At 49.0% G+C, this 24,414-nt stretch overlaps 1 protein-coding gene across 1 annotated transcript in view; it reads right to left on the bottom strand.

Annotated features, from left to right (window-relative positions):
- Nucleotides 1–13,380: 13,380 nt before the first annotated feature.
- NALF2 (NALCN channel auxiliary factor 2) overlaps nt 13,381–24,414 on the bottom strand; it is a 28,205-nt gene continuing 17,171 nt past the window's right edge. The window contains exons 2-3 of the mRNA XM_015127614.3: nt 16,721–16,892; nt 13,381–16,314 (exon numbers count right to left, since the gene is read on the bottom strand). Coding sequence (XP_014983100.2) covers nt 15,929–16,314; nt 16,721–16,892 — 558 coding nt within the window. The 3' untranslated portion in view covers nt 13,381–15,928. The remainder of the gene's footprint in view (nt 16,315–16,720; nt 16,893–24,414) is intronic.

Raw genomic sequence — 24,414 nt, 5'->3', positions numbered from 1 at the left:
TGGCAAATAGTTAGGGCAGAATTCACACAGACATTCCAGATTTTTCTTTTATTGAAATTATTCTCTACACCATCTGTGCTAACCACTTCTGCCTTTTTGAAACCTACCTTGGCTCTCCTGATATTTCCCTACTATGGATCACCTTCTCCCTTTCTGACTGAATGCTTCTTTTAAATCTTCATTGCTGCATTATGCATTATCTTTTATGTGCATTTTAAAAGTTGGTATATTCAAAAGTACTTTCCCTTGCCCTCATCTTTTCTCTCTATATACCGTCTCCCTAGATAGCCTTATATTGAGGACTTCCAATACTCTCAGTCAAGTCCAAGCCTTTTGTCTAAGTTCTAGACCTATACATTCACTGTCTATTGGATCTCTCCTCCTCCTCCTCCATTTCCTCAACTTTTACATGTCTCAGACCAAGCTCATAACCTTCTAGAATCTTCTTCCATCAAATATAAAACCAGATACCTGTGTTTCTTATCTTTATTTGTGATGCCATTATCTACTCAGTGTATCACAACAGAAACCTGGGTTTAGTTATAATGTTTAGTGATAACACCTCCTAACTTGTCTCCCTGTCTGCAGTTTTCCTCCTCAATGATGCTTCCACCCAGCAGCCACAGTGATAGAAAGCCCCTAGAATACTACCTGGTACGTATCAGGTATTCAGTGGAGTTTTGTTGGCTGAATGGATGTCCAAATGTTCTATGGAGGAACATATATATCCTGTTCCTAGTTCTGGCCTCATTTCCTCCATTGCAATTTGGATGCTGGCTAATGAGTGCAAGAGCAGATCTCATAACAGGCCTTCTGATTCCAAGTTTGAGTGTTCTTTTGACTACAGCCCAGCTGCTTCCATTTCAGCCTCATTTTATGGAAGTCTTAAAAACCTTCTGCTTGGGAGTATTTGCATACAGTCCCAACTGGAGGCAAAAGGATAGACAATATGACTTCCCCCTTCACTTCCCACTACTGAATTCTATGATGTTAGACCCACCAGAGAAGGAAGGAGATAGATTCTATAGAGGTCAAGAGCGTGGAAAAATTCAGACCATAATTACTGCATTCACTAATTCATTCGTTTACTCAACAGACATTTACTTTGTGCCCAGCTCCATGGCAGGCCCTGAGTATGATGGTGGGCTCCACTACCTTCAGGAGATTTGATGGACAGTGATGGGAACTTTTGATACATTGGGAAACAGAAGGGGATGAATCTGTGCAGCATGACCTTGGTGGTGTGGCGGCCAAGGGGAGAAGAGCATCTCCCATATCCTCTGGACCAGGATCTACTTCTGCCAGGCTGTGGGCCCTTGGGCATGTCCTTTCTTTTCTCTGGGTCTGTTTTCTCCTCTACTGAACAAGGAGAGTGTTAAGCAAAGTCTGGGATGGTTTAAAAAAAAAATAGCCAAAAAATAGCCAAAGAACTGCTCCAGGGTGTGTCCTGGGTCCCTGCAGTGCCAGGGCAATGGGAAGTCATGGGACAGTGGGCAGAGAGGGAGTTCTGGGTCTGGAGCAAAACGTTATTGCCTTAGCCCCTCACTTTTTGCTCTAACTACCCCTTGAAGCAATAATTATCCCACTCCCTGGATACCTAGGATGTGGCCAAGTCAACCTTCCTGGCAGTGCCCAAGATGGCTGGCAGCATAAACTTCCCTGAGAAGATGTTATTATGTGGAATTGAGCATGCCCACTGAGGGGCAAGTTGCCCAGGACTGTCTTCAGCCTGAGTTTTTACCCATAAGCCCTTAGCTCTTTACTGGTGACTCACTCAGGTGCCCCCCAAAGGAAAGTCTTTTACCCAGAATCCTAGAACTTCTTTGACAATATTTTTAAAACCACTTTTTATACCAGACAATTTCTGCCAGCATTGTTGGCGGAGAAGCATTGGTGCCTCACACAGTTGCCGACCTATGAGGACTAGGGCAGGCAACAGGGATCAAGGCTGCAAAGCTTAGCAGTGGAGAAATGTCTGTGCTGTGACTCTGTGCTTTCTCCCCAGGGGTCTGAGCCAGACCCCAGGGCTGGCCTCCTCTGTGCCCCACCCTTTGCCCCCCTCCCTTTCTGGGCAGGGCTGTACCAGACCAAGAAGACACTGCCCCAGGGGCTCGTAATCTGAACGAGACAGTCCAATTATCTACAATTTATGGAGCTCAATTGGAGTGAGTTCAGAAAGGAGCAACCTGAACAATTAAGGGACCAGAGGGCTCGGCTTCTGGGGCAAGATAAAAGGCAGGAGGTCTGAGGCAGCAGTAGTGGTTTCAGGGGGAGTGGTGACTAAGGGGGAGGGCCGGCATGGATGTCTGCCAGCGAGGGAGTGTTAAAGGGGGCAGACACCTGTGAGGGAGGGGGCAGAACGAGCGGGAACAAGGCAAGGGATATGAGCCCCCAGGTAGGGCGGGCAAGAGGCTTAGAGCTCAGACCCAGCCTCTGGGAGTCAAGCCATGTTGAGCAAGTAGTAAATTTTGGCTTTCCCGGCCCAGGCCCTGGCTTGAGGGAATCCCAGGAAGCCCCAGAGAGCAAAGCAAGCAGCAGGGTAGTGTCTCTGACAGAAAGAAGCCTAGACCTGGGGCCCGTGGAAAGCACAGGCCCCATAAGAAGGCCATGAGATGAAGAAAATGGTGGTTTGCTGGGCTGGTTGAGCTCCAAAATATCCTGAAATATCCGTTCCAGCCCTGCAAAGATCCCACAGAAAAAGAAATCCCTAACCCAATTCAATTCTTAACTCAGACTCTATCTTAAATCTAGAGGTATACTAGTTGAGAAGTCCTGCTTCTGGACCAGGTTCTCCTGCCAGGCCGTGTGACCTCGGGCAAGTCCTTTCTTTTCTCTGGGTCTGTTTTCTCCTCTACTGAACAATGGGAGTTTAAAATGAAGTATGGGATGGTTATTTTTTTAAAAAAACAGACAAACCAAGGGGGACCTTTTAAACTAGCTGAACACTTCCCCTTTTAATGAAAACTTACACAGAATCCTACCATGTAAAACAGATAAAAGCAGTGCTTTATTGATAGAAATGCATTCATTGGGATCAAATTTATGCCATTTACCTTATTATAAAGTGAATCAATCAGAATTATGGGGCTATTTTGATGAAATCCATGGTTTGAAATGAAAGGTTGCAGCTCTCGGTTGCTGTCTGAATCTGCCAACACATCTGACCTTTGCAGAACTCCCGAAGCTCTTCTGTAAAGCCCAGGGGCACCACAGAATTCTGGGTGAAAACCATCACCTCAGTTATCCCCCACATTTCTCCCAACTCAGACTTTTTCCGAATCTAGACTATGTCTCTCTAGAGGACAGGCACTCTGTCTCCTTTTCCTGGTGTCCCCAGCACCTCAGGATCTTTACACCTGGCCTGGACCTTTGCGCACAGTAGGGTTTATTTTTTAAAGCTGTTGAATTGAATCAGGGGTCTTTGGTCAGGTAATGGAGGAAGGCCTTGGTTGACAGGGTATATACACAGATGCAAGGGCTCTGCCCACTTCAGAGATCCCTCCCCAGATAACTGGGAGAAGCACTTTCAGAGAAGGAGGGTTTAAGGCCTGGTCTTTGGGTGCACTGCTGTTGCCAAACTACTTTTCACTTTAGCCACAATCCCCAGAAGGCTGAACTTCTGGGTGCCAAGGAGGCAGCCCAAACGAGGAATTTTTAGAGCTTGAATGTAGCCAACCTGAGCAGAATAGAGGAGATGGCCCAGGCAAGAAGCAGCAGAGTAAACGTGACTTATGTACACTTGGACATAGAATGATGACTGTGTAAATGACTGCAAATGAAAGGCTGGGGTACTGCAGACTCCAGGTTGTTCCCTGTGTAGCCTTGATGGTGATTCACCTTGTCGGTGACTTCAGGTTCTCTTAGGAGGAATACTGGAATTAGTTTTTTTGTTCCTTTTGTATCTACTGCAGGATTTATTAAAAACAAGATTTTTTTGGCTTAGATTCATGGTTCAAAATTTAAAAGAAATACAAAGGTATATATTGAAAAAAAAAAAAAAAAAAGCCTGTCTTCTTTCTCTCCCAGCTACACAATTCTTTTCCCCAGAGGCGGCACTGGTTACCAATTTCTTGACTTATCCTTCCATAGATATTTTACATCTACACTATATTCAGACATCCTTCCGGAGATATTCTATACCAATACAAATACAAGCAAGTATAAGTGTGGGTGTTTATATTTCCCTTTTCCCCTTCCCACAGAAATGGAAGCATATCGTATGCACCACTCTTCATGTTCTTTTTAATGATCACATAGTATTCCACTGTAGGTATGTGTCAAATTGATGACATTTCAGTTCTTTCTAATAGTTTCTATTATTCATGATGCTGTACATACATCACTTGGCAGCGACATGAGTGTATCTTACTAGAATTGTTATTACTATTGAGTCCTTGAGCCAAATTTTAAACCCAACTTTGGGGCTGCAGGAGAGGATTCTCTGGAATGCCATGGCCTCATTTTGACTCCCTTTACCATCTTTGCTGCTTCTCTTGACCTTCAAGTTGGTGTGACTAAGTGCCATTCTGGGACATTAAAGAAAAGGCAGGCAAAGGCTTCTGACTGGCTTGGTAGGGATCTCTTGAGATGTCCCCATTGGCTGACAATTTCTGCTTCATGATGTTCCTTGCCCCTTGAACCATTTAAGCAGTGGTGAAAGATGACAGACTGACTTTAGAGGCCAGGAAGATAATGAAAACTCATGAAGCTAGCTGCATGTAAGATGACAAATGGCAAGTGACACCTGGCTTCAGTGTCAGGGACCAAACAGGAATTTGCAGGACTGAGGCTACCCAGGAAAGAGCACATCCCACCTGAAGAGGGCAGATTCCGTTCTAGGTGGCAATGGAGGTCCAGGGCTGTCAGATCTTCTGAATATTTAAGGGGAAGTAAGAAATTTGGGTTTTATGTGAACTCTCCCCAATTTGTATATAATAATAATAGTAATAACAAACACATAGCATTTACTATGTGTCAGATACTATTCTAAGAGCTTTAGATATAACTCAATACTCATTGTAACCCTATGAGGTAGAGTACTATTGTTTAAATCTCCATTTTACAGATGAGCAAGATGAAGCACAGAGAGTTTCAGTAACCTTCCCAGAGTCACAGAGAACAAGTGGCAGAGTCAGGATGCAAACCTAGGCTATGTTGTTAATGACTACACTATACAACCTCTTATAGAGGAAACCCAACTCAAATTTAAATACTGAATAGATCAACACTGCCAAGTTAAACAAAATAGCTGTAGAAGCTCCAGGTGGAGACTTCTACATTAGAAGGGGTTTGGCATGAGGCTGGCTGTTGCTCTGATGGTCCTGCAAACCTCAACATTGACTGAATTCCCCTGCCATCATTCAGACCCAGGCCAGGTGTCAGCATGGCCCAGGAGCCAGGTGAAAGCCCTTCACTTGGCTTCAGTCACACTGCCTGCTTTTTCAATCACTCTTGAGAACAGGGTGAGGGTACAGGACTGGGGCCAGTTAACGTAGCTTTGGGTCTTCAATAGGTCATGAAACCATGGATGGAAAAGTGCTGGCACTGGTCTTAGAGCTGGAGTTCTTGGCTTCTGGTCCTGGCCTTCTGCTTTGCATTTCTCTTGTTTATTTTGGGTGAGTGGATCTTTTGGCCTCTTCAAGCCTCAGTTTTTTCATCTGTAAACCTAAACTAATTTCTACTGCACATGGTTATTGTGAGGATTGGCAAGACACTGTGTGTATACATGCAGTAGAAGTGGAAAAGGATATTCTTAGCAGTAGAGCTAATTTGGGGGGCAGGAAGCTGTCATTTCCCAGAGAAAGTTACCCCAAGATGGAGCCAGGGAAGAGGAACTGCCTCCTCCTCTCATCCCAGCCTTCTCGGGGCTATGTCTTTCATTCCAAGCCCTTTTGTCCACTAGGCCACAAATGAGCCATATCTGACCCTGGGCACTGATTCCAGGAGTCCAAGGGCCCAGGGAATCTTGAAATGAACCATCAGTGTTTGCCAATAAATCTACCTTTGCAATTTTCCTCTTCACCTGTATGCTTTTCCATGTGAATTTTCAGGTTTGTGTCCTGGGTTCAACAAGGCTAAGATCAATACAGGAGTCTCTGACCTTTCCTCAAGAACAGCTACCTACAGTCTTAGTATCTGTGAATAGCAGGTTCCTCGAGAAAAACAAAAACAAAAAACCAACCCAAGTGCTGAAAGTGAAACTCGATGTTACAGAGAAGCCTGGTCATGCATGTCATCAAGCACTTTGTGGCAGGATGCTGTGTGCTTGTTGAGAATAAAGCCTCCTGCCTCCTGTACCAGCAGGCGGGTCATGAGGGGACAAGATAGAGGAGAAGAGGGAACAAGGAGATGGCAGGAGAGGATACATCCTGGGAACAGGGGAAAAAGAGAGGGGCCAGAGGAATAAATACGGATGTGCTCTAGTGTTCCAGGGTAGGCAAGAATTGTGTTCTCTGCACCTCTCCAGTCTTGTGACAATGTGATCATGAATTAAGGTTGTTCAAATAGATGCTATGGAGCCCTGTACAGAGTCTTACAGAGCCTCCCACTCTGTTCAGTTCCTGTTCTAATTCCTCTTCTACTCAGGGCAGCCCACCAGGGGTATGCCTTTGAGTCTGGATGTGAGTTGAAGTGAATTGGCCAAAAGGGTGAGGTCAGAACGTGGAAGGCCCTGAACAACAGCTTTCGATATTTTCCCAAACAATGGGAACCATTAGAGGGGCAGGATGCCAGGCCAGTGCTCCAGGAGGCTCCTGGCTCTGTGCGAAGGTGTCTGGGCTGCAAGGGCAGGAGGCTAGAGGCAGGGATGCCAGTTAGGAGGTAATGAAGATCTGGGCAGACAACAGCAGTGACGAAGGAGGGATCAGTTTAGGATATAGAATATATATATGGGGTGGTGGCGATGTAATCTGGGACACACGGCAGGAGGGTGGAAAGGGCCACTGGAGGAGTCCCAGATCAGCTTCTTGCTCCAGGGGTCGGGAGGAAAGGCAGGACTATTAACATAAACGGTGAATTGGCCCCTTAACTGCTCTGGTCCCTCCGCAGGAAAATGCTGCCCTTGCAGCCCTGAGCTTCCTTTAGTCCCGGGCCTGGCTGGACTGGACGGGCCGGCTCGGGGCTGCGGTCGCGAGCTCTGTTTTATCGTTGGGGTCCAGGGAGACTTGAGGCCTGAACGGGCTGAAAAAGAAGGGCGACACTCCCGCGTCCCGCCCAGGCCCCTGCCTCTGGCCCGGCTGGTCGGAAAGCGAAGGAGGGTCAGAAGCGAAGGAGAGCGGGCTACCGGGGACCAGGTTGGGGGTGGGAACGGGCCTGAACACGGGAGAAGCCCGCGAAGTGGGAGAAAGGAACAGACGAGGAAGAGCCCGCTCTGCATCGCGGACAGACCCTAGAGCCAGGCCGGGTTCGGCGGCTGCGCCTCCGCCTCCCTGGCGCCTCCAGCCTGGGTAGGAGGAGCCACAGCGCCACCCAGCGGCCGGTGTCGGGGAACAGCAGTCAGGGCTCTTCCGTGGCCCCAGAAGAGTGGGGAAGGGGGAAGCTGGGTGGAACAGGACAGTGGAGGGCCTAGAGGACAGCGGGTACCAGCGCGGGCACAGAGTGGTTGATACGCCCTCCGTTTACTTCACCTACCAGTCCATCCGGCACATGGCACCAGTTAAATCTTACTCCAGGTCAGCTGATGCTATTCCTCTCAAGCTCAACAATCTTCCATGGCTCCCAATGGGTCACCATATAAAGCCCACACATTCCCTGGCCTGACCTTCACGGCCTTCTGTGTTTTTACCTCAGGCTATCTTTCAAGCTCATCTCTTACCACCCACTCCACACATCCTGTGCCACTCATTCCTGCTCAGATGAACCACCCACCACTTCTGCATCTACATCCATTCACTCAGTGAGCATTGACTAAGGCACTGGGAAGATAATAAATAAGACAGACAAGGTCCTTGTCTGCTCAGAGCTTACATTCAAATGGAGAAAGAGGCAATAAACAAGAAAGCCAAAGTATAAACAAGATCGTTCCAAATAGTTACAAGTGCTAGATCATATACAAAGCAGGGTGGTATGATAGAGTGTCTGCGGTGAGAAGGGCACTACTATACCTAGAGTAGCCAGGAAAAACCTTTCTGAGAAAGTAATATCTGAGCTCAGACCTGATCATGAGGAGCGTTGCAAAAATCTGGGAGAATAACATTTCAGGCTGAGAAATGGCATGTTCAAAGGACCTGAGACAGGAACAAGCTTAGCATATCAGTGGAAAATAAATAAGGCAGGGTGGCTGTAGGAGAGTGAAGGGAATATTCTAGGTGAGGTTGGAGAGATAGACAATTGGCAGGTAGTGTAGGGCACTGTGGGCCATAGTAAGGAGTCTGGAATTTATTTTGATTTAGATGGGAAACTAGGAGAGGGTGTTAGCCGGGGAAAGACATGATCTGGTTTGCATTTTTAAGAGATACTCTGAGTGAACTGTGCATGGGGTGCAAGACTGGAAGCAGGGAGACCAGTTAGGAGGCCATTGCAGTGGTCTATGAGAGAGTTGGTGACTAGGTGGTGACAATGGAGGTGAGAGAAATGGTCAGATTCTAGAGGTATTTTGACCAATTTCTGTTCATGTATTTTCTCCCCAACCAACCCAGGAGCTTCTTGAGCTTCTTCATGTCTGAGTGAGCTTTGGATTCCCATCCTACACCCCTAGGCAGTTAGTTTCTCTGCGATCTGCCACAGTGAATGTGACAGGAGGTAATGGCAGTTGGATAGAAACTTGGGCATGGCGCAGAAGTTCTGAGACTTCCTTCTAGTTGCTCTAATGGGCTTCTCCATCTCCTTTTTTCCTTCTTCACCCTTTAGTGTCACCTAAAAGAATTTAAGTATGTTTTGGAGGGAAGAAAACACAGGAGTTATGGAGTTGCTCCTCTGTGCTAGCAACTGGGCTCCATGTCTTCATGTAGATTACTTCATTTGGGTTAACTTATTTCATATTTATAAAAACATCTAATCCTATCCCTTCATTTTAGAGATAGGCAGATTAAGAACCCCAAAAGGAAAAGGGACTTTATGAAGTTGGGTAGAAAGGTGAGGTTGTCATAGCATAAAGCAGTCACTATTTTGAGTCCCTCATAGACCCCTCTTCCCATTTAACACCCAAATACTGTTTGTCTACACCCATTTTGCTAAGGTCTTTTTCAGTCTCTTGTTAATTGTTAGCATTACATAATGCCAATAAATCTCTGGGTGAAACTGCAGGTCTTGAAAAGGATTCAAGGTTTCATGAAGTCAATGAAAGTGATGTTGGAGACCCTCTCTAATGTCATGTAAAGTCTTTGATAAATGGGAATTTGGCAGAGATAGACCAGTTACCCCTGGCAGAAGAGAAAATTGACCTGGCTAATGACAGGATCAAGGCTTCAAAGAGAATGATTCAACTCTCAAAGGATTACAAGAGGTCCTTGGGATAATTGAAGAAGCTCTCTAATTTTGGAAAAACAAAACAAAATCTCTGCTTATGACTGTGCTGCAAAAGTCAATATTACCCTCTCATGTACTTTGGTCAGGAAAATTACATTATCCCCCAGTGCTTGACTCATTCTTTGTTCATTGTAAGAATTAGTGCGTATTTGCAATTATTTATACATTTATACATTTTGTACATTTTAAATGGAAACTAAAATATTTTCCATGTTTCCAATTTTATTTCTCAAGATGAAGTCCTATCCAAATCCTTTTTCCCTTTTCTTCTGTTCTACTGTGAAATGTTGGTCCCCATTTCAAGTGGATTCATTGTAAGTGGCCTTTTTCTAGCACCACTTATCCTCAAATAACAAGGACTTCATGTAGCCAAAGCCTTCTCTTCACCCAGTGATTGTAAAGCCTGGCTGCACATTAGAATCACTTGTGAAGTTTTCTAAACAATGCTGAAGCTGGGACTCCCACCCCGGACTAATTAAATCAGACTCTCTGCTGGTAAGGCCGGAACTAAAACTCTCCAGGTGATTCTGATGTGCTGCCAGGGCTGTGAGCCACTGCCATGTTTCCTCCTCGCCCATGCTGAGGCTACAAGAGACAGACTGTCTGCAGTTGGACTGACCTGAAGAGAGTGCCAGGGCCTGGGCCTGGGCGAGGGAGGGAGCGCTTAGAGAGGCAGCTGCAGGGTGATGGTAGCTTAGTCCAGGAGTGAAGTTGTGACATATGGCTTGTAGAGCTACTTCCTTGACACAGCTATTGCGCCCTTTAGTCCCTGAGTACTGTGGGTGTATTGCTTCCTCTGCTTTTGTATGTAGTAGGTTAGTGTGGGACCTGCAATCCCTCATCTCTCTTTCCTATGCACAAGGCCAAGAGAACCTGGCTCCCTCCTCTTGGGTATGCAGTGAGACAAAAACTCTAATGTTGTGGTGGGTGGTATTATGGTTGTCCAATGCATAAAGTCATGTTATTGTGTGGATTTATAATGTGTCTGTTTCCTGCTGTTTTGCCAGAACCCAGTGCAGTGTTTGATATATAGTAATTGCTCAGTAGGTACATTTTGAATGAATAAGTTGAACACAGGCAGGATGTAATCAGTACCACGATTAAGGGACAAAGTGTTATTGAAGTACAGAGGAGGGAGAGATTTTTTCCAGCTTGAGAGAGGGGGGAAATGTGTAAGTCTTCATAGCAGAGGTGGCATTTGAGCTGGACTTTGAAAACTAGGAAAGTCAGTGATAGGCAGAGATGGAAAGAGGGCATTCCAGGCAGAAGAGACAATGCGAGCCAAGGGTGGGAGATGAGACTGTGCAGAGCTCATTCAGAGGCTAACCAGTAGGGCAGTGGGGAGTGGATGTGAGTATATGAGCACCTATGGGGGAAGATCAGACTAGTAGGATATGATCAAAAAACAAAGATCCTTGAATGGGATACTTAGAAGTTTACACTTGATTCTACAGACAATGTGGAGCCATCTGATGTTTTTGATGTTTTCCAGGGGTGTAATGTTTGCTTTAGGAAGATTAGCTGTGTCCTCTAGGTAACTCAACTATGGCAGCAATTGTTTCACAAAATCTCTAGCAAGTGCCTCTGAAGCATGTGGGACTGTGCTAGGTAGAGGATGGATCAGAGATGGAGTGACTGGACAAGAGATTGGTTGATAGGCTATTGCAGTAGTCCAGGCAAAAGCTACTGAAGGCCTGAAACAGCTTAGTAGGAGTCAGGGCGAAAAGTATGGGGAGGATTTGAACATCTTACAAAAGAAGAATGATGGAACTTGGTGACTGTCTTAGGTGGGGGTGAAAGAAAGAGAAGAAAGACTGAGTGACTAATGATAATAACAATCAGCATGTGAGTGGCTCCTTTGTGCCAGCTGTTTTGCCAAGTGCTTCATGTACTACACCATCTAATTCTCACAGTAACCCTTGTGATAGATGAGGACACCAAGGTTCAAGGAAGTAAAGGAACTCTTGTCTGAACTCATACAAGTAGGAGATGATGATGACAGCAGTGGCCCATCTAGAGTGGCCACTGCCAAGATGTCGGCTGCAGCAGGAAGGTGTGGTCCAGGCCTCCCACTCCACAGAGCAGGCAGGAGCCCTATCCCCTAGGCCTGGGCATCCCACTTTACAAAGCAGGCAGGAGACCCACCCTTCCAGGTGGGGCTGCAGCTGCCCAAGTCATGCCTGCAGATCTGAGCATCCCTGTGCTCTTGAGGGGCTGAGAGCAGGCAGGAGCCCTGCCCTCCTGGGCACAGCTACAGCTGCCCAAACCATGGCTGCAGACCTGGACCTCCTGCTCCATGGAGCAGGCAGGAGCCCTGCTCCCCCAGGCACAGCACAGCTGCCCAACCATGGCTGCAGACTCGGGCATCTCGGCACTTTTAGGGGCCCAGGAAGGCTCCCCTGCCCTCGCAGGCTCAGAAGTGCCTGCTACCACTGCCTGACTTCTCCCTGCTGCCGGTGCCCCCTCTGATCTTGGAGCAAAGTCGGGCCAAGCCCGGACACCATGAGCAGCAGTAGAAGGCAAATAGGTTCATCAGTGAAAGGGGGTGGGTCCCTGGTGAGGCCCCACCTTCAGGCCAGGGAGGGTCTGAAGGCTGGGGGCCAGGCTGCCAGTCCCACAGACTGGAGTGGGAACTTGTGGTGCCTTTTCTGGGCCTGCCCATGGCTGCCCGTGGGCCAATCGGTGCACACTTCCTCCCCTCTGAGGCCCATAAAAGCCCTGGGCTCAGCCAGAGCTGAGCAGATGACAGGATGATCAGATGCAGTGAGGAGCTACCCGCTCTGCTGAGAGCTTCAGAGACCTGCAGAGATGTCAGGACTACCAGCTGCAGAGAGGAGCTACCCTCTCCAGGGCCTCCTCTCTGCTGAGAGCTGCAGAGATGACAGGATGACCTGCCTGCAGAGGAGCTACCCACTGTGGGTCCCCTCTGAGCTGTTCTAACACTCAGTAAAGCTCCTCTTTGTCTTGCTCACCCTCCACTTGTCTGCATACTTCATTCTTCCTGGATGCAGGACAAGAACTTGGGCAAAGGCGTCACTGACCACAGAGGTTTTTGGCCAGAAAAGTGACACCCCAAAGATCCCATAACAATGGCACTGGCTAGACTTGGAACTCATATGGTCTGGCTCCAGAGACCATGCTGTGACCTCCATGTTATGCTGCTTTTGGGGAAGTGGAGTGGGCTCATGTTTTCTTGGCAAAGTAATTTGGCAGCTCAGTCAGGACACCAGCCTCTCTCCTGACCATGCTCGCCTTTCCTCATTTATGTGAAAAGCAGTATTAGTGATGGAGAGCCCTGTCTGCCACCCCTCAAGCAGTTGTCCCCAAGTGACCTTCCTCCTGTGATGGGAAGATGGGTCTGGTGAAGAGGTGTAGGAGAGATGAGGCTGGCAGACTAGAACCAAAGGCTGCAACAAAAGCAAGAACTGGCAATCCCCAGGCCACATACAGCCTGCAGACTTGTTTAGCCCTCATGGAGATAGGTTTGTTGGTTTTTATACTTGAGCCAACATTTATGAATTAGGGGGCTTCATGTTAGAATCCCAAGTCCTAACTTCCCTTGAAGAATGAGAAGATTGGCAACACTGGACCTACATTCCCCAAGACAACCCTGGGCTTCAGCTGCCTCCTTTGCACATGTCCTGCAGTTCTCAGCACTCAAATTGGAGTCGGCACTTTTCCCCAACCTGGCCTACTTCACTCTATACAGTGATCTGCCTGATCCCTGCAGGTGGCTGGCTTTGTGAGTCCTTGTCTAGAATGGTCTACTACAGTTTACCCTTTCTTCCTGAGATTTGAGCTGACAGAGAGCTGGGCACAGGGTCAACATCTCCGGTCCCACCCCCTCCCCAAGCCACAGCCTTTCCTAATGCAACAAGCTCAACTCCACAGAACAAATCCATGAAGGGAGGGTTATCATCAAGTCTTACCATTTATTTCTTTATGGGGTTAAACAAGAGCAGAGAGGCCTCTGCTCCACAATGCAACAAAACAGAAAGCAGTACACATACAGAGACTCTCACCGAAACACAGAGGCAGGGTAAGAGGGAGGGCAGAGACAACTGAATCATAGCTGGGTAAGGGAGGAAGGGATGGGGGACTACTAGGAAACCAGTTTGGAGACTCAGTCATAAGAACTAGTGCAAGAAAGTCCTACTCATGAAGCACAGTGTAGAAAATGGCATAAGAAAGCTGCCCGGCTCTGCTGCCTGTGATGGAGGGCAGGGGCAGCCGGAGAGGTGGTGGAAGATTAGGGTGGTGGGGTGGATGGGGGCAGTCAAATGACTTTGAGGTGGAGTGAGGTGCCCCTTTCCCCTGCCACTGGGCAAGGCCTTGGGCTGGTCTGAGCCAGGGGTCTCCTGGGCACTTGGTGAAGGGGAAGAGAGGATGGGAGTCTCCAAGGGTCCATTCCCTGGGGCCATATGGTTCCCCTTTACTTCCCAGTTCCTTTTCCCCTGCTGAGGATGCAGGAGTTAGAAGGCAGTACCTAGGGTCTCTCTGGAGCCCAAGCACCTGCCCCTTTACTTATACATAAGCATGTCTGGAAAGGAGCCAGCACCTCTTCCCCTCCCCAGCTGAAAAGAGCACTAGGGATGGGGTATGTGACCAGGCCCGAAGTGCTGAGGGCCAAACAGGGGAGTGTGTGGGCAGGGCACAGGGGTAGGGCTGGGGGATAGGCTGTAAGAAATGAGAAAACTGGCAGGGAAGGACTCCCCAGTCTCATGTAATCAGCCTGGGACCCAGCTGAGGCCCATGAATGATTCCTTCTCCACTCATCCCTAAGCTGACCAAGGTCAGCTCTCCCTTCCCCATCCGCTTCTTGGTTTCACTCTCACGAAGCTCCAGGCCCACCCTTCCATTCACTCATTAGCATCGCATCCCAGGACACAGGCCCTGCTGGCACTAAAGGCTCCCTGGCCTGTCCCAGGAATACAGCTCTGGCTCCCTTTCCTGTCCATTCTTATCAGCATTCAGATGTCCCAGGCAATGTGGGATGCCCCCTACTCCCCACCCCCACACAGCAGACCAGAGCAAGGCTAATGGCCCCCAAGGGGGCTCTCAATGCCTCTTCTGTTGTCCAGCCCTCTAGCCTGACTCAACAGTTTCTCAGCCAAGAGATGACAGCACATTATCTTTAGTCAAAGGGTCTTCTTGGCAGTCCCTGGACTTTCTCTTGCAAGGGGCCGGGGTGACTGGAGCAGAAGACCCTGCTACAGGGTGAAGAGGAGTCTGGGTGTTTCACAATTGGGACAGTAACCCATGGAGTCAGGGATGGAAAGGTGTGAATACTCTTTGGTAGGCTGGGGACGGGGACAGGGTGGGGATAGGGGAGGCTCATCTCTGGAGAGCTCTGGGGCAATGCCACCAGGTTCTCCTTCATGGAGGCCTGGGCTGGGACAAGATGGGGGAGTATGAGGACCCGGGCCAGGCCTGACCCACTTGGGCTTAAGTCCCTCCTCCCCATGGAGATCGGAAATGGAAATATCTTTGACCCCAAGGCCAAGATCTCCAGGGCAAGAGTGGCCCTTGGGAGTATGTGCACCTTCTGTAAGATATGGTCCTTCAGACAGCGGCAGTCTAACCATGTGCCTGCAGCCTTTTGTTTTGAGGCCTAGCAACTCAGTTCCTGTGCTCTTTCCCCAGAGGGCTCCTCATGCAACTCACTGATTTGGGGAGCAGTTCTCGAGCCTACCTCAACACTTATCAACTGTCTTCCCAAAGCCGGGTGGCAGTAGCCTATTCGGCCATCTCTTCAAGCCCTCTGTCCACATTTCTCCTCTCCTCTCCCCGTTCTCTATCTTCACTCTCTTTCACCATTCATTCTGTACCCCTTTCCTGCCCCTCATTGCCTAGGGTGGTGGGGCATAGCTTAACTGGGGCCCCGACCTAGCTGCAACTGTGTGCACCTCATCTCCCAGCCTGGTGCTTCACGTGTGATGGTCCCAGGTGGGGCAAGGTGTGCTGAAGTGGCAGGAGGGCCATTGCACTGTCTGCCGTCGCCTGTAGGGATGTGGGCAGGAGGGAATTAAGGATCTTGGCAACAAAAGGAATGTGGAGTGGGGGAAAGAGCTTCTCCCCTCTGTGCCCCCCAACATTCCCTGCAGGGCCAAGGCTGGGTGAGCAGCATCCTTCCCTGGGGTCAGGGCTTTTGGCAGGGGTGGGCATATCCAGTCCCCACTTCCTCCCTTTTTTCGCTAAGCCCCATAGATGGGGGCTTGGGAGGGGTCACTTGCTGCTCCTGCCTTTTTCTCCCGGATGAATTTTGCAGCTCCCTGGGGCCCTCTGGCCATTCTGTTGGAGCTGATTTTGGGGTGGGGGTAGGTTGGGGGGGATGTGTCGTTCCCCCATTTCCCCCCGCCCCCACCTTATCCTATACCTCCCATGGGAGGAACCCCTCCCCCCCACCTGGGGGAGCTGGAGCTGATGTCAGTGTGTGGTGGAGGTCTGTCCTCCCTCCCTACTGTCACTCTTCCCGTGTCAGGCCCTCCTCTAGGGCAGGCAGTGTCTCCAGCCCCAATCCCCCACCACCCTGGTTGCTGGAGAAGGACACCACGGTATGGAGGAGCATGAGAACAAGGACGCAGAGCCGGATCCTGCTAGGGCTGAGGCGGGAGCCCCCAGACACCGGCAGCAGGGCGGGCTTGTTGCTGACGCGGTGGGGGTGTTCATGATGGGGGTGGTAGTGATGGTACTGTTGGTGGTAGTGGTGGAAATAGGAGTGGTGGAATTGCTGGTGGTGGGTTTTGGGGGCCTCAGACTCCTTGAACTTCTTCTTCTTCGCCTCACAGGAGACCCACTGCACGTCACAGCACTTGGTTTCCGGACGCTTTGGTGAAGTATCCAGCAACCCTGCCAATGGATAAGGAAAGTGTGGTGGGGTGCTCGGAGAGCTGATAGCTATGCCTTACCTAGGGAGCAAGTTTCCAGAGCTGGGGCTGCTCAAGTAGCCTCATCTAAGGCTCCTTCCCCCCAGCCCTCGGCACTTGCCCTTTCTGAGTCCTTCTTTCCTGGGGACCCCAGCCAGTTTCTTCGGGATGACTACCTGGGAGTGTCCTGGGCAGAGAAAGACACTCTGGTCTTTTTCCCTATTCCAGTTGGCCCTATCCCCACCTGGGGACCTCACTGCCCATTCGTCCAGCCACTGGCCTTCTTCTCACCTGACTCCCCGGTTGTTCTCCCTGCTCCCAGCTCCTCTGACCTGATGCCTGTCCTGGGCCCCCAGCCTCCTCCCTCTTCCCCAGTGCCCTGCCTTTACCTGTACAGATAAAGCCAGGGAGCCCTCCGTACACCATTTCCTCATTGTCGGGGAGTATAAAGGGGCACCGGGTCTGCACCTCCAGGCAGTATTGCTTGCAGGGCACCCAGCGCTGGCATTCCTGCTGGGTCACGCTGAAGTATTCTGAGCACAGCCAGGCCTTGTAGACAGCCTGTGGGGAGAGGAAAGAGCATCAGCCCATGTGCCAGCCCCTTCTCACCTCAGAGGAGAGGGATGGGGAGACTTACTTGTGGTCTCTCAAGGGGGCCTCACCAACCTAACCCCAAGATTCCAGTGGGTAGAGAGGAAGAAGGGCTTGGATCAAGGCCACTACATCTTACCTAAGATCTCCCATCTCATAGCCAGTGCTCCCAAGCACCCCAGTCTGCAGTCATCCAAGACTCAGCATTTGTGTGTTGGCGAAGATCACAAAAGTACTGGAAGGTCAGCACTGGAAGGAGCCTTACCAATCATTCCGTGCAACCCTGTCATTTTACACTTGATCCAAGGAAGTCTCTGACTTGTCTGAGACTACCTATATATAATGAGGCAAATGTCAGTTCTGTTCAATTCAGCAAACATTTCTTTGGCTGATGGTATTGAGTTTCTAAATTCAAGAAAGAATAATCCTTGCTCTACCTCATTAGAGTGTTGTATGGATGAAATAATATGGCACATATGAAAATGTTTTGTAAACTGTAAAGTGTAACGCAAATGTGAGGGGTTATTTTTAATGAAAACAAAAAACAAAAAACAAACAAACAAAAAACCAGGAACCTGCCTTACCAGGCACCACATGTGCCTTTGAGCTCTACTTGATCCATGCTCTGCCCTATTGGCTTCTGCTCTGGCATGGAGCAGACATCACACACACTGCTATGTTTCATTTGGAACCTCTGCTTTGCAGTTTCACTTCGCGGGTATGCTTCCTGTCCCTCATCTAGTCCACCCCTACCAGGCACTGGGTCCTAGCTAACAAAGGTTCCCTGCTCCATACTCTTTGGTTATCATCAAGCCCAGGGTTTCTTAACAGTGATACTACTGACATTATGGGTCAGATAATTATTTGTTGTGGTGGCTGTCCTGTACACTGCAGGATATTGCACAGCATCTCTGTCCTCTACCCATTACACAGTAGTAGCATTCTCTCCCCTCACCTATTGTGAAAACCAAAAAAGAAAAAAAAAATGTCTCCAGCCATTGTCAAATGTTCCCCTGGGGTGGGGGCATTGTCTCCAGTTGTGAACCACTGATCTAGGTCCTTGCTCCTCAAAGTGTGGACCTGGACCAGCAGCATCACCATCACCATCACCTAGGAGCTTGTGAGAGATGCAGGATCTCAGACTCCACCCCCGATCTGCCAAGTCAGCATGTGCATTTTAACAGATGCCCAGATGGCTCTCATGCACCTGGCCTGTTTCTGTCTCGCCACCCACATCCAGTCCTGTATCTTTAGGGGCGCTTTCTAGGTTCATTGTTGTTCCTCACAGCAATGGTTCTCAGACTTCAGTGTGCCTCAGAACCCCCTGAAGCATTTGTTAAATATGCAGACGTCTCCCTCTGTTTCAGCTTCAAGAGGATGAAGGTGGGCTCAGAATCTGCATTTCTGAGCCAGGTCCGGGTCACTGTGCTGCAGGAGGCTCTTCTATCATATCCTGAGCAACATGGTTTCAGAAGCACTGTCAGTTTCTTATACTTACTTTAAACATTTTCACTAAACTACAAATAACTGCTGTGAACATGGACTTTGGCAATGCAATCCCACACTGGCCTTTTCCAAAGCAGGGGGGTACTAGTGGGTGATAGGGTAGGTTGTGTTGCTAACCAATCCCCCAAAGAGCAAAGCATTGCTTGGGACTTTGGTATTTCACAGTCATCTCAAATTTAACATGTTATAAATTTTAAAATGTAGATCTTATTTTTTTAATCCCAAATCCACTGTCCTCCTCAAGTCTTGACCGTTTCAGTGAGTGCCATGAAACCTAGATGTCAGCCTTCATTTCTCTTTCTGTTTCCCCACATCTAGTCCATCAGCAAGGCATGCCAACTGTAGCTCCACATCCACGCCTTTGGGCAGATCATCATCATCCCTCACCTGGATGACAGTCTCCCATCTGGCCTCTCCACCTGCACCCTTGCTCTTTCCAATCCACTGTCTACACAGGAGGAACAGGGGTCTCAAAACGCAATTGACTCGTGTTACTCCTTTGCTCCAAACCCTTCAATGCATTTAGAATTAAACTTCTGACCACAGATTTCTAGCCCTTGTATAACTTTGCTCCTGTCTTTCTCTCCAACTTCATTTTCTTTCTTTTCCTTGAACATGCCCTACTTGTTCCCACCTCAGGGCCTTGGCACATGCTGTTCTTTTGGCCTGGAATGCTCTTCCCCCTACTCTTGACATGTCTGGGTCATTTTCATTTTTCAGTTTAAATGTCCTCTCCTCAGAGAGGGTCTCCCTTACCCCTCTCACCAAAGGATGCTACCCTCATTATTCTCTTTTCCTTGCTTCTTCACCACAAGTATTACTTTCTCTGCACTCTTGTTTGGTTCCTGTCAGCTCCACTAAAATGTGAGTTGCACGTAAGCAGACATGGGTTTGCTTTATTAACCATTGTGTACTCGGCACAATATACACTTTCAAAAATCTGTTGAATGAATGAACAGGACAACTAAATGAGGACATGTCCCTATGCTCATGAAAATTCCAGTTTCATGGGTAGACACATCTAACTTGAATCTATGGCATATGATCTATACCACAAGAGAGTTCAAACCACGGACCAATGGAGGGAAGCAAGTAGAGAAGCAGGGGAAGATTTCAGTGATGGGAAAACAGTTGAGCTTGGACTCAAATCAGGATTTTAGATGGGGTGGGTAGAGATGACATAAACAAGCATTCCAGGCTGAGACAATAGCTTAAGCAAAGATATGTCGGCAAACAAATTCATGGTGTGTTAAGAGAACAGAGAATGGTTTTATATGAATGGAATGAAAAGGGCACTGGGGATCTCTTGTTCATGGACATTTATTTCCACGTTTTCACTATTATGAACAACGCTCCAGTGATTATCTTTATACACACATCTCTCACACACTTGTGTTAAATTTTATTTATATAAATTCCTAAATATGAAATTATTGGGCTAAAAGAGTATATGAAAAGGAATGGGAAAGGAGTGAAAGGGCGGTAGAAAAACAGGTGGAAATAGGAGGCAGGGTAAGAGAGCTGGAGGGTTAAAAGAGGGCAGGAAGAGAGGGGCCTGAGGGGATTGAGAGAGTGGCAGATGGGGTAAGGGGTGGAAGACATGAGGTGTATGGGAAAGAGAGGGTAAGGAATGGTAGGAATAGTGGGGGTAGGAAACAACAGGGTTGGGAGAAACAGCCAGGGAATTAGAGGTGGAGGGTGTAAGGGAGGTGAAGAGTTAAGAGTGAGGTGAGGGTGAAATAAGTTGAAAGAGAGGGTGAGATAGGGGTAAGCGGGGCTGTTAAGAGGAAGCGGTAAGAAAGAGGGAGTAAGAAAGACGGGTAAGAACAAGCAGGGGGTGAATAAGATGGAATAAGAGTGGCTAAGGAAGATGGGAGCGTAAGAAAGCAAAGGTAAGAAAGAGGGATAAGAGAGTGCAAGAAGGGGAGGAGAAAGAAACAGAAGTAAGGCAGGAAAGAACATGAAATTACAAGAACCAAGGGTCCCAGTACCTTAGAGACTTCCCTCCATCTTTTGAGCCCCTGAGTGCCAAGATGAGTCTCTGTCCACAGGCTCTGCCCCAATATCTGTAGCCTGGACCCAGAGCCTGCCTGACCCTCACCCCAAAATGTGTGCAATCGGCCCCCTCCCAACCCTGCATCCATCAGTGCAACTCAGAGGTCCCTGTGGAATTCTTTCTGGGCTCTTCTAGTTCAATGCTCCAGCTCCTAGGTGAGAAGGCCCCAGTGGAGTTCCTGCCCTCCTCCCAGGCAACTGCAATTAGCCCAGTAACAGGCTATGGTGGCTGGGCGCTCCCCTCATCTGCTCCTGGAGGGAGGAAGGGAGGGAGCCAGCCAAGGGTAGGTTGGGGAAGGGGGAGGGGTGGCCTGACATTGGGAGTGTGGCCTTTCTCCTTAATTAGACGACCTCCCCACTCAGTCCCCACACCCCCAGCCAGAGTCACCATGACAACAAGTGGGTGAGCAGATTGCTTGGGGAGGACACCAGGCCTGTGGGTGGCGAAGCAGGAACAGGCAAGGAGCTAATGAGGGGAATGGAGGAAGAAGAGTGACACGGGGCTCAGAGGTAATCCAATTCCTCAGCCCCACAGCTGGCCAGCGGAGGCCATCGCTATCCCTCATGCCTCAGAGGTAGGCTGGGGTCCTTCTCAGGTGAAAGATCTGGCTCTCAGTGTTTGTTACAGCTTGGGCAACAAGCCTGCCTTAGACTCTGCAGCTCTGTTTCTTAGATGGACCTAGGTAGCTTGCCCTGTCTCATTAGTGTTAGGACTGAGCCAGGGGTTGACAGGGGGAGGTTGTTTGGGCAGTCACAGCTTCCTGGGCACTTGTCTACAAGGATGGAGGAAAGCCAGGAGGGCACGGCTTAGGAGAGTTGTGGGGCTTGCTGGAGGCAAGGGATGCAGGGAAAGAAATGTTTCAGAACAAGACAACAGTCAGTTTTGGGTGAACCACGGAGCTCTTTTGTTCTCCAGGATCTCAACTCTGGCTGCATATCACAATCACTCAGAGAGTTGCCAAAAAAATACTCCTGTCTTGGGCTGGGTGTGGTGGCTTATGCTGGTAATACCAGCAATTTGGGAGGCTGAAGCTGGCGGATCGCTTGAGTCCAGAAGTTCTAGACCAGCCTGGACAACATGGTGAAACCCTATCTCTGCAAAAAAACATAGCTGGGTGTGGTGGTGCACACCTTGGATCCCACCTACTTAGGATGCTGACGTGGGAGGGTCACCTTTGCCCGGGAGGCGGAGATTGCAGTGAGCCGAGATGACACCATTGCACTCCAACCTGGGCAACAGAGTGAGACCCTGTCTAAAAAACCACACACACACACAAATACTCCTGTCTGGCTCACATCACACCCAGACCAACTAAGTCAGAATCCTTGTGGGTGGAGCCTACACATCTGTAGTTTTTCAAAATACCTCAGGCAATTTTAGTATGCAGCCACAGTTGAGAACCATCGGTTTGGGAGGAACTGGAAACCTGGCTTCCCACCTCCACTCCAGGGTTCTTCCTACTGAACAATCCTACCAGCAACAGTGAATCCAAAATTTGAGAGGCAGGACACAGGGCGTGGGGAGGGGAGGAGAGCTGAGGAGAACCAGACCTGCTCTGGCGTGTTAGGCTCTTCAAACTCTAGCCCTGGCATAAAAGGCTTTCCAATTATGTCCCGTCCTCTGAGCTTAACCATCCTGAACCCTTGAGATGGCAGTGGTGGGGGGTGGGGGGGGTGGGAAGCATTGACCTGGCGGTGCCCTCCTTTCCCCACCTCAGTTGGGCCACTGCTGGGCTCAATCAAGTTCTGGCTGCTACAGCCCAGTTGCTATGGGAACTGGGAGGGGAAGGAAACAGGGAATAACTAGAGGGAACACCAATTAACCCAAAAAGGAAGCTGCGAAGGCTGTCCCATCCCTCCTCCCAGCTGGGCTGCAGAGCACTCCTGAAATGGGAGGGCCAAGATGAGAGGGGTCACCACCCGTCCTGGGCTCTGCAGTTGCCAGTCTAAGGAGGATCCAGAGAGCCTTACCCTCCGGCTCTGAGGCTTGCAGCCCTGGCCGTGGCATCCTCATCCCTACTCTCCTCTAGAAAGAAGACTTTTACATCCCAAAGCCAGGACTCAGGACCAGAAAGTTTAGAAAGTGGAGGCCATCCCAAGCTCCTTGGTTCTGGGGCTGAAAAGCCCTCCGGGGAGGAGAGCTTTAGTTCTTGCCAACCAGGAAGTTAAGCAGTTTCCTTCTTGGATTCTAACTTGCTTCCCTCCCTGGGGCCTGTTTCCCCATCCAAATCCTCCCTATAGGCCTTCTCTCCAGGGCTGCTTGTCTTCCTAATGTACCCCTGGGGCCCTTGACCAGCAGCTGGAGCTGCAGCCGCACAGCCTGTGGAGGCAAAGCAGCAATGTGAGCTACATATGGGGATGATATCCACTGTGCACAGACACCACAGTAAACTCCGCTCCCAGATTTTACCCATAGGGAAACTGAGGCCCAAAGAAGAGGGTCGACTTAGCCAAGTCAGAGGCATGGAAGCAATCAACTATAAGCCATGATTCGAAGGGAGGCAACCTGATTGCTAACCCGATGCCTCTTTGTACCGCATCCATGAGCACACAGAGAAGTGTGTGAGGGACCCCCTCGGGCAGGGTCTGAAAAGAGCCAAGTGCTCCTAAGTCCTGACTCGGGGCTTTCAAAGTATTGGATCAGAACAGGGTTAGGTCAGAGTCAGTCTCCTCAACCAGAGGAAGGAGATCATAGACGTAACTCTGGGGAAAGTAGTTCGTTGGGATTGGTAGAATCAAACTGGGATTAGAGGCATTAAAGGGCAAATCCAGGTGGATGATAGGGCTCTACTTAAGTGGCTCTAAAAAATAAGCAACAGCTGTCCTGCTTCTCAGACTAAGCAATCATGAGTCAAAGTGGCCTGGCCTGAAGGAAAGGCAGGGGAGATGGCTGGAGAAGAGGGTGAGAACCTAGAGCCAGCACATTTCCAGAAAGCTCTCCCACCATCAAGCCTCTTGGGCCATCTGCTCAAAGGCCAGCGGCTGGATGGGCCCAGCCTGGACACGGTTGGTCCAGTGGAGAAACAGTGTCCCTAATGTAGGAGCAGCTCTGAAGGGGCCTAGATAATCCATGTCAATCAGGTGAGTAGAGGAGTCAGGTTCATGACTGTTCCAGAATAGAAGGGACCATGAGAACCATCACAACACTGCCCTATCTGCTGTTGGAATTTCCACTCCAACATCACTGCCAAGTGCTTATCCAGTTTCTGATTGTAAGCCTTGTCACAGGGGGTCATGCTGTCCTAGGGCAGCCCATATCTTCAGATAACTCTAGCAGTTACAGAAGTTCTTCCTTCTTTTGAACTAATTCCTCCTTGTGGCTTCACTCGCGGCTCTTACTAACTCTTCTGGTGCCATATGGAACAGCTACCTTCCTGTCCCCCGTGCCAACCCTGCAGGTATTTTTAGACTTCTCCGAGTCTGGTTTTCTCATTATTTGTCCATGCGAACATTTCATGAACATCTTCTGAGTGCCTGGCACTGTACTGGGAACTACAGATAATAGAGATGAGTAAGACAAGATTCCTGTCTTCAAGGAGCAGGGGAGACAATTATATGAATCAATCATTTGAAGTCACTGTGATAGGTAGCACAGACAGTTCCCAACTTATGATGGGGAAACTTACACTTTTTCAATTTTAACCATAGTGAGAAAGCAATATATATTCAGTGGAAATGATACTTCAAGTACCCATACAACCATTCTGTTTTTCACTTTCAGTACAGTATTCAATAAATTACATGATACATTCAACACTTTATTATAAAATACACTTTGTGTTGGATTATTTTGCCTAATTGTAGGCTAGTGTAAGTGCTCTGAGCACATCTGAGGTAGGCTAGGCTAAGCTATGATGTTTGGTAGGTTGAGTGTATTAAATGCATTTTCAACTTACGATATTCTCAACTTACAATGGGTTTCCCAGGGTGT

The sequence above is a fragment of the Macaca mulatta genome, chromosome X (assembly GCF_049350105.2).
Source record: "Macaca mulatta isolate MMU2019108-1 chromosome X, T2T-MMU8v2.0, whole genome shotgun sequence".
NCBI lineage: Eukaryota > Metazoa > Chordata > Mammalia > Primates > Cercopithecidae > Macaca > Macaca mulatta.
The sequence above is the reverse complement of the archived record's forward strand: the minus strand, read 5'-3'. Positions and strand labels throughout refer to the sequence as shown.